The sequence below is a fragment of the Tasmannia lanceolata genome, unplaced genomic scaffold (genome assembly GCF_043159265.1).
Source record: "Tasmannia lanceolata isolate RefF3 unplaced genomic scaffold, GAP_Taslan_0.1 ptg000007l, whole genome shotgun sequence".
NCBI lineage: Eukaryota > Viridiplantae > Streptophyta > Magnoliopsida > Canellales > Winteraceae > Tasmannia > Tasmannia lanceolata.
In genome coordinates, this window is record NW_027518684.1 from 17848105 (window position 1) to 17860984 (window position 12880).

The 12880-nt window shown below is 40.7% G+C and overlaps 1 protein-coding gene and 1 pseudogene across 3 annotated transcripts in view; one reads left to right on the forward strand and one right to left on the reverse strand.

Annotated features, from left to right (window-relative positions):
* The window catches only part of CYL1 (alpha-N-acetylglucosaminidase family / NAGLU family), a 74718-nt gene extending 63783 nt beyond the window's left edge, over positions 1-10935 (forward strand). For all 3 annotated transcript variants that reach the window (XM_077385588.1, XM_077385587.1, XM_077385586.1), the window contains 5 exons: positions 6766-6876; positions 9394-9641; positions 9974-10211; positions 10297-10375; positions 10478-10935. In XM_077385588.1, coding sequence (XP_077241703.1) covers positions 6766-6876; positions 9394-9641; positions 9974-10211; positions 10297-10375; positions 10478-10713 — 912 coding nt within the window. In that variant the 3' untranslated portion in view covers positions 10714-10935. The remainder of the gene's footprint in view (positions 1-6765; positions 6877-9393; positions 9642-9973; positions 10212-10296; positions 10376-10477) is intronic.
* Positions 7523-8648, reverse strand: LOC143881221 (RNA polymerase II C-terminal domain phosphatase-like 4 pseudogene; annotated as a pseudogene).
* Positions 10936-12880: the final 1945 nt, after the last annotated feature.

Here is a 12880-nt window from a genome sequence, read left to right on the forward strand (position 1 = left end):
AGATATATGAGGGAATGTGTTTTAATCTGGAAGTGGTTCCCTTACAGTCTATTAGTAATGCTGAGTTAGGGATTTGGGGTAGAGTTTCCCCTAGGTGGCTAGGGGATTTAATGTGGAACGGTGGTTGAGCAGTAGGAAAGGTATTAACTGTGAAGTTATTGTATATAAAATAGCAGAGCTGGAGATTTTGATTTCCTCGCCAATGGGGGTGGACAGACATCAGCTAATGAATATCTGGACTAATGCAATCAATTCACCGTTTTTGGAGATTTCCTTATGGGATCAGAAGTTCAGGTCAGAGGGCAATACTCTTTGGTGGAACATAGGCAAAGTGCCTCCTGAGGCGTGGTGTGAGGAGAACTTCCGGGGATTGGGGAAAAAATTGAGGAGGTGGTGGAAATGGGGCAATCCTGTCAAGCTGGGAAGGGTTATTCCATTGCTCGGATGCGAATTTCAGTTCGCGGAAGTATTGGGCTGGAGCTGGCTATTCAGGTCTCTTTGGATGGAGCCGTCAGATGGGTTCGAGCGTGGAAGGAGGAGGAAAAAGAGAGATCATATCTTGAAGAGCTTAGTTCTAGTAGCAAGGGTGTAGGTGGTGATGAGGATTCGGTGAGGATTCTCTCGGAGAAAGTGAGCATTTCTGTCCAAAGGGTCTCCGGGAAGGAGGCGGAACTTGTCATCGGCGAAGAGATTTCTGGTTCTACGCAGGTCCCGGTGAAAGAGTCGGCTCACGGTAGTGATCTGGGCTATCTTATGCAGCATGAGGTGCAAGATAGAGTCGAGTCACTGGGCGGAAGTTTTGAAATTCAAAATAATGTTTCTCCTGTAGGGTACAGATGGCGAAGCGTCTGTGGAGGGATTTCTGCTTGCTCTGAGATGGTGGGCCCCTCATGTCACGTGAATAGCCTCTTCGATATTATCGACGCTCTTTCTCCATGCCCTTCTAAAAAGTCGGATTTGACCCCTTCTCGGGAACCAGCTCTTCAAATATATACTAGAGTGCCTTGGGAGTTGGGTCCTTTGCCAGCTGCAGCAGCGTCTGGGTGTTGGGCTGAGGCCCTTGTAAATGAAGCTGGGCTCTGTGGATCCAATAGTAATGGGCCTGATTTAAAAAGTATCAATAAAGATCGATCAGCCTCAATCTCAGCTGTTTGCTTTGCAAGCTTGGAAAGATCTCGATCAAAATCATTCAATTTCAGGAGGGATATTCTGGAAGTGGGGGAAGAGGATAGGGTCTCCTTTTCTTGCTCCCCGTCCTCAGTGGAAGAAAGATCTGTGAGACTAGACTGTCCTTCTGAAGGTTGGAGTTCGGCGGCTGGGGTTTCACGAGCTGTTTTGGCAGATGTTGCTTCGCATCTGATCTTTGATATGGATATTGAGGAAGATAGCATCGTGGAGGTTGAGAAGAGTAGCAACCGGACAAGATCTCAAACGGATGGGGGCTCGTCTCTGGAAGTATCCTCGCAGGTTGGGGATCAGGCTCCCCAGAATGGGATGTCTTTTTCTATGCGATCTGGAGCGATGGGCTTCGTCATCGAGGAGTGCGGCGGTTTGAGGGATGATCAGCAATCAAGGAAACCAGTGATGGTTATTCGAGTGGATTGTCTAGGTCTTTATGAGATGGAGAAATTCCGTATGCCCTCCGTTCTTAAATTGTCCCTTGAATCGAAGGGGAGATTGACCCGTCCTATTGATAATATGAAGTTAAAGGGTTTTGGAAAAGAATTTAAGAAAAAATCCCCCAAATATCTTAGTCTGAAGAAGATATGTCAGGGGGATCCTTTTTGTTGCCCGGAAGTTTTGACTAAGGAAGTTCATTCGGATATAGTAGATAAGGGTTTGAGACCAATTGGGGCTTCTTTGGAAATAGAAAGTGAGTCTCGGGAAGATCCGATAGAAGGCAAATTTATTGAGGACCTTGTTGGTCATACCCTGGGGGTTAGTAAAATTTTGGGTGTTGTTTATGCCGGTCCTGAGGAAGATTTCATTTCTGAAATCCGATCAGCTAAGATGAGAGATTCAGTGTCGAAAGAGTCTCTGCGCAAAGGAGCTGGCAAGGGGACTGGCGAGTCTTCAAGTAGGAAAGATAGAGAATTACAAAAGCTAAGGATCGATCTAATCTACAAGCCTGAAGCGGCAATCGATGGGGAATCCGTGGATTTGTCGAGAAGAAATACCAGTGTTAGGAGGGGAAAGCGGTCTACAATATCGGGTGCGTGATGAAAATACTATCATGGAATGTTAATGGCTTGAATCATCAGGAGAAGAGAATTCACGTTAAGGAGTTGGTTCGAAAGTTCAAACCGGATCTTATCTGCTTACAGGAAACAAAAATGGAGGTTGTAAATCGAAGAATTGTACAAGGTTTGGGAGTACAAGGGGTCTGGGATTTTTCTTTTGTGGGATCGTCTGGAGCCTCGGGTGGGATCTTAGTAACATGGAATGAAAATGTCTGGGGGCTTCAGGATGTATGGAGGGGTAGGTTTTCTCTGTCGGTGGTCTTAAAAAAGGAGGATCATTCGATGTGGATGTTTTCAGGGGTTTATGGGCCGGTTCTGAGAATGGAAAAAAGTCTGTTGTGGGAAGAATTAGAGAAGGTTAGGGATTTCTGGTCCATTCCTTGGTGTATTGGGGGGGGACTTCAATGAGGTTAAAGAGGTGGGCGAAAGAATGGGCTTTGCGAGATCTAACTCTCACATAAAAGCGTTTGCCGAGTTCATTGCAAAATTTGAACTAATTGATATATCTATGTCGGGCGCTTATTTTACTTGGGCTAGGGGCTCTAGCAGAAGTAGGTTGGATAGATTCCTTGTAAGTTCTGAATGGTTGGGTATGGCTCCTGAGAGTTTTTCCAGAGCTCTGGTGCATTCAGTATCGGATCATTGCCCTCTCCTTCTTGACCCGCGATTAGAGTCGTGGGGTCCTCCTCCTTTTAGATTTGAAATGGCATGGCTTCAATTTCCAAAAATGGAGGATCGATTGGGGAGTTGGTGGTCCTCATGTAGTGTGGAGGGGCCTGCAGATGTGGTGATAGGGAAAAAACTTAGATTTGTGAAGCACAATTTAAAAGTTTGGTCTAAGCAACAAAATCATCTAAATCAAGGAAGGAAGGTGTGGTTGGAGAATCGCCTTAAAGAATTGATAGCTTTGGAGGAATGTGGTTTAAGCTCAGAGGTGGATTGGGCAGAGATGGGAAAAGTCAACAGGAACATAAAGAGTTGCTGCTGCGGGAAGAAATTTCATGGAGGCAAAGATGAAGGGTGAGATGGCTGAAGGAGGGAGATAAGAACTCGGCTTTCTTTCACGCGATGGCTAGTGTTAGAAGAAGATCGAATAGAATTGAGTCTTTATCTGTGAATGGACTCAGGAGAAATACTAAAGAAGAGGTGTCCTTAGCTATCGTAGACTTTTATACTAAGTTATATGCTTCTGAAGGATCTTTACGTCCTATTCCGGAGGGTGTGGAGTTTAATAGTTTAAATCTGGAAGCCAGTTCGAGTTTGGAACAACCTTTTTCGGAGGAGGAAATTGAGAAAGGATTGTTCTCAATCCCCAAGGACAAAGCGCCTGGTCCGGATGGCTTCTGCTTAGCTTTCTTTCAATCCTGTTGGTCGGTAGTTAAAAGGGATATCTTTCGATTCTTCAAGGAGTTCTTTGAAGGTATGGGTCTTGATAGGAGCACAGGGGCTACCTTTATAACATTAATCCCTAAAATCAAAGGTGCGTCCAGGGTGTTTGATTTTCATCCAATCAGCCTGGTTGGTTGCCTATACAAGGTGTTAGCCAAGGTATTAGCAGACAGGATTAAAATTGTGCTTCCATTTGTTATCTCAGATATGCAGAGTGCCTTTGTTAGTAAAAGGCAAATCTTGGATTGTTCTTTAATTGCGAACGAAGTTATTGACTCATATTCAAGAAGTGGCTCTGGGGGAGTTCTATGCAAGCTCGACATGGAGAAAGCCTATGATAGTGGACTGGGATTGTCTGGATTATCTTCTAGGGAGAATGGGTTTTGGAAACCGTTGGAGAAGCTGGATGAGACAATGCATTTCCTCGGCTTGGTTCTCTGTCCTGGTAAACGGGTCGCCAAAAGGCCTTTTTAAGTCATCTAGAGAGCTAAGGCAGGGGGATCCATTATCTCCGTTTCTTTTTCTAATTGTTGCGGAGTCTCTCAATCGGTTGGTGGTAAAAGGAAGTAGTAGGGGTTTGTTGGAGGGCTTCATCATTGGTCGTGACAGAGTTGAAGTGTCGCTCCTGCAATTCGCTGATGATACCTTATTGTTCTGTGCCCCTGTCAGAGAGAAGATTTTAAATTTGAAGGCTTTGCTAAGATGCTATGAGATGATTACTGGGCAAAGATCAAATTTCCAGAAATCCAGCTTGTTTGCTATAAATATTCCTTCATCAGTAGCTATCGATTTTGCAGCTGTGATGGGATGCAGGTTGGAGACTTTTCCTTCATCATATCTTGGTCTCCCTTTGGGGGTGGGAAGGCCGGGAAAAGAGATATGGAATCCTATAGTAGAGAGAATTGAAAGAAGGTTGGAAACCTGGAAAAGAAACCTTATGTCGAAAGGTGGCAGATTAGTTTTAGTCAAAGCAGTTTTGGCTAACATTCCTATATATTATCTGTCACTATTCAGCTGCCCGGTGAGTGTTATCTTGAAAATTGAAATGCTTCAAAGAAGATTTTTGTGGGGTGGGTCTTCCTCGAAAGGAGGAATTCCTTTAGTAAAATGGGAAAAGGTTTGTATTCCTATAAAGAATTGAGGGTTGGGAATCCGGCGTTTAAAAGAATTCAATCGTGCCCTTTTGGGCAAATGGCTCTGGCGATTAGGTTTGGAACAATCGTCGCTATGGGTGAAAGTTGTCGGGAGCAAGTATGGCTTGTTACAAGGCAGCTGGTGTTCGGATGATAAGTATGGTAAGAAAGGAAGGACCATTTGGCGTAATACTTTGAGGCTCAAGCAAAATTTTGAGGCCGGAATCAGGTTTAAAGTATACTCGGGTGATCGAATTAGATTTGGTCGGACCCTTGGTGCTCATCCGATCCTTTGGCAGTGTTGTTCTCTGGATTGTTCTCAGTGGCCTCGATCAAAGACGTGAAGGTTTCTGATTGCTTTGAAAGAATTTACAATCGGGTAATATGGTTCCCTTGTTTCAGAAGAAATTTTTTTGAGCGAGAATTGGCGGATATCTCTCAGTTGCTTTATCTCATTGAGGGGTGCTATATTAAAAAAAGTGGGGTGGATAAACGGATCTGGATTTGGAATCTTTCTGGAGTTTTTTCCGTGAAATCCTTTTACTATCGGTTATTACCTGTTCCTGGATCCCCTAGTTTTGCTGCGGTCTGGAAGTTTCTGAGCCCTCCTTCGGTATCTTTCTTTAGTTGGGCGGTGTGTAATGGGAGGATTCAGACCATAGATTTTTTACGAAAGCGAGGTATGTGCTTGGTGGATCATTGCCCGCTTTGTCTGGAGGATGGGGAATCGATTGACCATCTGTTTATCCATTGTAAGATATCAAGGGTGATCTGGGCATTAATTCTGGGCAGGTTTGGGATTTGTTGGGTCTTCCCCAAGTCCTTAGCAGATCTCTTCTCGAGCTGGGATTATGTCCCTTGGAAGAAAAAAGGTAAGATGCTTTGGAGGTTATGCTTGGTTGCATTATGGTGGGTCATTTTTGAAGGAACGAAACTCGAGAGTTTTCGAAGGATCCGCAAAGTCAGCATATTGGTTATATAATAAAATCATAGCGCTGGTCATTTTTTGGGTAAAAAGCATTCCTTTGTTTAAGTTCGTCTCAACTTTCGATCTTTGGGAGGGATGGCGCTCGGTGTGCTCTGAAGGTATGAGTCGTCAAAAGAGAAGTCTGAAATGGGAAGCTCCCCCAGAAGGTTTTATTAAATTAAATTTTGATGGGTCATGTTTTGGAAATCCGGGTCCAGCTGGGATTGGAGGCCTTCTTCGGGACTCCCGAGGGGGAGTTTTGTGGGCTTTCGCAGGTCAATTGTGGAAGGAGACTCTTCTAATGTTATCGGTTGGTTATCGGGCAGAGTGGTTCCTCCGTGGCGCTTTTTAAGCTATTTTGAGGAAATTCATGACCTTATTTCAGAATCCGATCTGGTTTGTAAGCATGTTAGGCGTGAAGCAAATGGAGAGGCGGATTCCCTCGCTAAATCTGGTGTTGCAAGAGAAGGGCTGGAGTGGTTCGACTTCCTTCCTCCGTGAGAAGAGGGGGCTGTTACTTTGATGTTTCTTTTCCTGTTTTTCTTGTATTAATATTCTAGTTTTATCTTTGTATCTCTGGTGGTCCATCTCGGATCCCTTTTTCTATATATTATCATTTCAAAAAAAAAAGAGAGAAGTTTCAATACTGATGTCATTGTTCATGTGAATGTACACTGAATCAATGTTCTCTTCCTTAAAAACTGTGTTGTTTGTCTAGTCTAAACTCCATAGTATAACTGATCAGTTTATAGCGCTTGGAAAAGTGAGATACAGCATCAAAATTGTTATTCCTTCATATTTGTTCTCTTATCTTTGCATATATTGCCTCATGCTGATAACTTCAATATTTAAGACATCATTATTACCTTCATGACAAAAAAAAAAAAAAAAACTCAATGACATGAATTTACTATGAATTCAATTTGCACAATTTTTTTTTGAAAGATATATTGCACAAGTTATGTTGCAATCATTTCTGTTTTTTATTATTAATTGTAGCTAGAGTAGGATAAACATAATTTCTTTCTTCTTGTAGGAATGGCTGAAAAGCTACTCCCAACGCCGATATGGTAGAGCAGATCATCAAAGTGAGAAAGTTTGGAAAATTCTTTATAGCACTATTTACAATTGTACTGATGGAATTGCGGTATGTTCTTAAACACAAGTTAATCAGCAGTGGCATCTCTCTAAATTAGTAGATTCTTTTTTTGAAAGTTGACATTTATTAATCGAAAGTCGAAACCAATTACAAAAACAAGGGAGGGGACGAGGCATCCCCATGACAAGATCCGGTGTGGTAACCACCCGGATTACATCAGAAACACTTCAAGCTACATATTTTTCGCATTCCAGCCTCCGTGCCACTAGGCGGAACTTGAACCGACGTCGCTTCCAGTGTGGCTCCTTGTTTTGCCAAACCGTCCGCCATTTCATTCGCCGAACGCCTTCGATGCTCAAGTTTGGGTCATAGTGTGCGGACTAAGTCCCTAAATTAGTAGATTCTAATGAACAATTCTTTTGTAATTAATCTCTTGCTAAATAACTAGCCCAAGAATCTTCTAATCTGTAAACTAACAAATCGCTGGAGATCAATTGTATTTTTATCCTAGTTTATACACATCCTTGTTCATACCTTTTCTCGATTTTTATGCTTGGTTTGTGTTTTTTCGGCTTTTTTAACTAAAAATCTTGTTCTTCATTTAGACAGTGATCCATCAGTTCACTAGCAATATTGATGTGATCTTCATGTTACAAGTCATAAAAAAAGATTGACCGCAAGGTGTGCTTTGTACCTAGCTTTTAGGGTAAACTGCAAACTTCTCGTCCAGGCATTTAGGCTTGTCAAATGGAAACTGCCCCTCCGGCTGTTGCTGTCATAGGTAGTTGGACGCTTCAATTCATCGCGGATGAACCAAGAACTTCTGCTGTGCTGCTTAACATGACATGGAAGTTCCCATGCCCATGGAGACCACGTGCATCACAGATGGGTAAATCTCGATAGAACTTGTGGCACCTAACGGTTCTGCCATCTTTCAAGGCTGCTGATGTTCGGCCGGGAATTTGGTCTGGAAGATGTGGCTAAGTACTAATTTAGAGTCCATGAGGATTTCATGTCGAATCAGTTTCAGCACTTCTCACATCCGTGCCTGCAACAACACTGCAAGGTCCGGATCAAAGAGCATTTGGTGCACACTCTTGAGAACTTTAAAAACAGTTGCAAAAGCACCATCAGTCTCACTTTTGTCCTTCTTCAATTCCAATAGGATTTTTTCACCGAAACCAAATTGACGACAACTTTGAAGCAAAAAAATGATACTTTTCCATAATCAGATTTTCTTTGTGCTTCTGCCACACAATCTCGGTGTCGTAAAGGATCACAAAGCGTTTCTGATGTCTTTGGGTGCAATCGGCTTGTGAATTTACTCTTGAACTGAAATACACTCTGCCAGGATCAAGCATCTTGGCAATTTCAAGTGCATATGAATGGTCTGCCATCGTGTATGCATACATCTCAAACATACTACTCACTTTCTTTGCATACTAGCTTTCTTTCATAAAGGTGCGAACAAAGGGCCTTAACTTTGTCAACATGTGCATATTCTCCAATTTGAACAGGTCAGAATCAATTTGCAGAGAACCTACTTGTCTCATTAGGTATTCCTCCTCAACTGTATCTTCTACGAGCAAGGTTGAGTTAAGTAGAGTGTGGTCCAAGTCTAGAACCAAGTAAAGCATCCTATCACGTAATAAGGTCTTCAAATCTGCTCCACTCAACCTGGCAATGTCTATTGCACTAAGCTTTCAATCCTTATGTATGTATCCCAATGCAAAGCCTGAATCATGATCTTTCTGTTTCCCAGATTGTATGCACATTTCTCTAATAAAACCTGTATATGAATATGAATACGGGTGTCCCATTTACTCCCATACCATGAGATAAAACACAAGACATGTATAAATAAAATATCATAGAAGTTATCTAGATTTAAATTAGAAGAGTAATAGTAAACTCTATAAGACACGCGTGTTCAAAATTGTAATTGCAAATATACAGCACTAACTAGCAAAAAGAATTATAGTTAATTCAAAGAGTGGCATGTTTCAAGCCTTCATAGTTATTTTGACCAACAAAAATACCCATCAAGTATCTTACCATATGAGTATGAGTAAGCCACTGACCAATACCTTCTCAAAGAGGCGTCATGATCAAAAGATATGGAAACATGGTGAAACTGGAATCAATGGAACAGACTCGTGGCGGTCAGCAGATCAGCAGAGCTGCTCAATATATAAGGGTGCCACATGTGTCGTAACACACTCGTGTTACCGGAAACTGTATCATGCTCATGTCATCCTACTATGACTCTTTAGGATTATATGTATAACGATTAAATGAATTTAATAATTAATGAATCACATTTTTAATAATTTCATCAAAGTTCCTTTATCGAATTTAGTAATGTTAATCATATATTATAAGTTAGATCAAGTACATTATTAGGTAAAGTTTAATGACTTGCCAGATAAACTGTAATCTTAAATTGGTGCAGTTTATGAACCTATGAGTCTTAATGATTGGCACATAATTGAGAATAGATGCTCATACTCTATGTCTAGCATTATTTACGTATTTTCGTTTCTCTTTGTCCGTGCACCTGGGCAGGATCATAACAAAGATTTCATAGTTGAGTTGCCGGATTATGACCCATCCTTGAAGTCAGGTTCTGATGGTTCTAAAGGACGCCAGATGCCAAGTCTCTCTATGCTAGATAGAACTAAAAGATTTTCCTTCAGAGAAACAAACTCTGATTTGCCTCAGCCACATTTATGGTATTCTACTGAGGAAGCAATTCTTGCCTTAAAACTATTCCTTGATTCTGGAGATAATCTTGCAGGAAGCCTTACATATAGGTAAAGTTATAGCTACAAGTATACTTCTGCTTTAATACTGTAGTTTTAACTTCCAAAAGCACTTACTATTTTCTTTGCTATTATCTGGCTGTTGTCTACTTTGTGGTTTTAACTTTTACTTTAATCTCAATGCTCATTATCTCATATGTTCATGATTCCTTCTATTTATGAAACCAATAAACAACCCAACTAAAGCAACTGAACATAATCATAGCTACCAATATCTGTTACATCGGATTTCTAGTCTATCAACCATTGCAACTTAGTGACAATTGAATTTGATGAAATCTTCATAGTGTTTCTTTCTTTCTAATTGTACTAGTGTTTATCAGATATGACTTAGTCGACCTCACCCGGCAAGTATTATCAAAGTTAGCAAACCAGGTTTATTTGGAAGCTGTGACTGCTTTTCAGCAAAAAAGCGTCAAAGCATTATCACATCAAAGTAAAAAATTTATTGAACTCATCAAGGATATTGACACTCTTCTAGCTTCTGATGATAATTTTCTACTTGGTCCATGGCTAGAAACTGCAAAAAAACTTGCAGTAAGTCAGACAGAACTGAGGCAGGTGAGAATCAATTTTTTTCCCAGCCATTCTTACCAATTGCTCTAAGTGTTTATATTACTGAGCTCTATAACTCTTAATTTTTCAGTATGAATGGAATGCAAGAACGCAAGTGACGATGTGGTATGATAACACAAGCACGAATCAGAGCAAACTTCATGATTATGGTATTGTTACCCTTTTTAAAGTAGTGTTATTAGTTGAAAAATTACAATCCAATGTTGTGCTTGAGTCTCTCTCTTTCTTTTTTGTTCTCATGTGATGATCAGCAAACAAATTCTGGAGTGGGTTGTTGGAGAGCTACTATCTTCCAAGGGCCTCAACCTATTTTAGTCATTTGCTGACAAGTTTGAAAGAAAACAAGAGTTTTCAGTTAGAAGCATGGAGAAGAGAGTGGATATCTTACTCCAACAACTGGCAGAAGGGCGAGGAGCTTTACCCAGTGAAGGCACAAGGGGATGCCCTTGCAATTTCTAAAGCTTTGTTCACAAAATATTTCGGCTGAACTTTGGATGAACAGCAGATCTGTAAGAATATATATAACAATGAAATAAAAATTACAGACAAATAGGTGAATGTGTGGCATCCCTTCAAAATGATGGTCTTGTTATTTATATAATCACTTATTTGTAATTCTAATTGACTTCTTTTTCTTGGGACATAACCTCACAATTGGGGCAAAGTACAACTCTGTTCTTGGAAAAGGAAAAAAGTGGCCATTTGAACACCCTTTTTCACAGGGATCTCCTTTGTTTACTCTCTCGTTTCTAATCTAATTTACTCTCTTGTTTTTATGTCTTATATGTAGTGATAATCATGGTTTAATCATGACTAACCTCTGTGGATTCATAGTTGTCAGGTTCTCAGTTTGGTTAGGGTGCATTTCACAGGTGCCAAGTGAACAATTACACTGATCATGGTTCACCATCAGAACTTCATACTCTTTTGATGATAATTAAAGTGAAGCTTTTATATATCATAAAAATTATTTGGGACCACATTATTGGGGAATCTAAACCATTGAGAAGTTTAGATAGGGCCTCCCCTAAAATGGTCTTCATTGGATGATCCTTAGTCCTAACCCTCCAAGTTTTAGCATGGTATGTTAGTTTTAAAGCTATGGAAAAATAGGTTTACAGTGTTTAAATAAAAGGTGTTATTTCAAAGCCATCACTTCCTTCCAAAACTAAAAGTTGACAAATTATATGATTAATGGCCATATAAACACGTAAAGGTGTTACGATACAAGTACCACCCTTGATATGTGATCCAACAGCAGCTCTTGAGATGATTAGTACGTGTTTATAGGGCCATCGTATAATTTCTCCTAAAAGTAAAGGTCACTTACATCTTGTGTTGGGTGCAGGGGTGGAGCTAGGAATTTGCTCTAGGGGTTGATGTATAATAATCAAAATATTATTAGAAAGTCAAAAAATCAAAAGATTACAGTGGTCCACGAAATCCCATGCATAGGGTGAGGCACTGAGGCCCACAAGTTCTTATGTTTTGATGGCGTGGGACCAACCATTTTACATCACACGCATAGCATCTTGGGGCCCACCATTTAACGCGGCATATATAGCATGCTGGGGGCCACCATTTTACACCATGTTTTTATAGTTTGGGCTCACCATCTCCTCCTAACACATGCATAAGGTGGAGCCCACAATTTACACCTCATATTTTGATGTGCGTGCACTCTATTTACCCTTCATGTTTTGATGGGTGGGGTCCGCTATTTTAACCCATGCATAGCATAGGCCTAGAATGCTGGTGATTTAATAAATTCCAAGCCGTGAAAAAAAAAAAGGTTCCCTTTTACATCACATGCATAGCGTGCCCTCTATTTAAGCTGTAAACTGTTGATTGTTTGTGTATCTATATCTCCGAACTCAATCTGGTAATTGCTGCTTACAATAATCTTAATCCTTTGATATGCGGAGTTTTGTCTGTTATGGTGTCGATAAAAAATGGGGGCCACAGATTGAAGACTTAGAATAATCCTATGGCCCCCATTTTTAGCCACGGCGGGAACAAAAAAATGAATGGTTTAGATCATCCCTATAATTTTTTGGTTAAATGAGCATTGTAGGATCAACGGCGTGGACCTGGTTAAGAAAAAAAGTATGATGGGTGGGGCCCACTATTTACATCTCATGTTATGATGGGTGGGGCCCACTATTTTACACCCATGCGTAGCATGACCCAAGAATGTAACCTTTTATATGGTATGTGCATGTCAAGTCCACTGTTTTCCAAAAATATAATGGGAAGCACTTCATAGGATGATCCAAACCGTTCATTCGTTGGGGCACAACGTAAATAGGCCGCGCCGCATAAGTCATCTCCATAGGATGATCTTAACCCTCTGTTCTATAGAGGTTTCTATAACGGCAATCTCAATGTAGATCGGAGGGTTAAGATTATCCGATGAAAATGATTTACAAATTGCAGCCTATTTACACATTAATTGTGGTCCAAAAAATGAACGGTTTGGATCATCCTAGAAGTGTAGCTAAGGTGTACACAATATTTAGAATACTGTGCAGCGAAGGTGCAATTAACTTATCCATATTTTTTTGGTCGGCTCTTGCTATATGGAGAGAGACTGAATTTGTAAAAATCCCGACTGGAGAAAGTTAACGAAAAGACATTTATTAGAAAGCGAATAA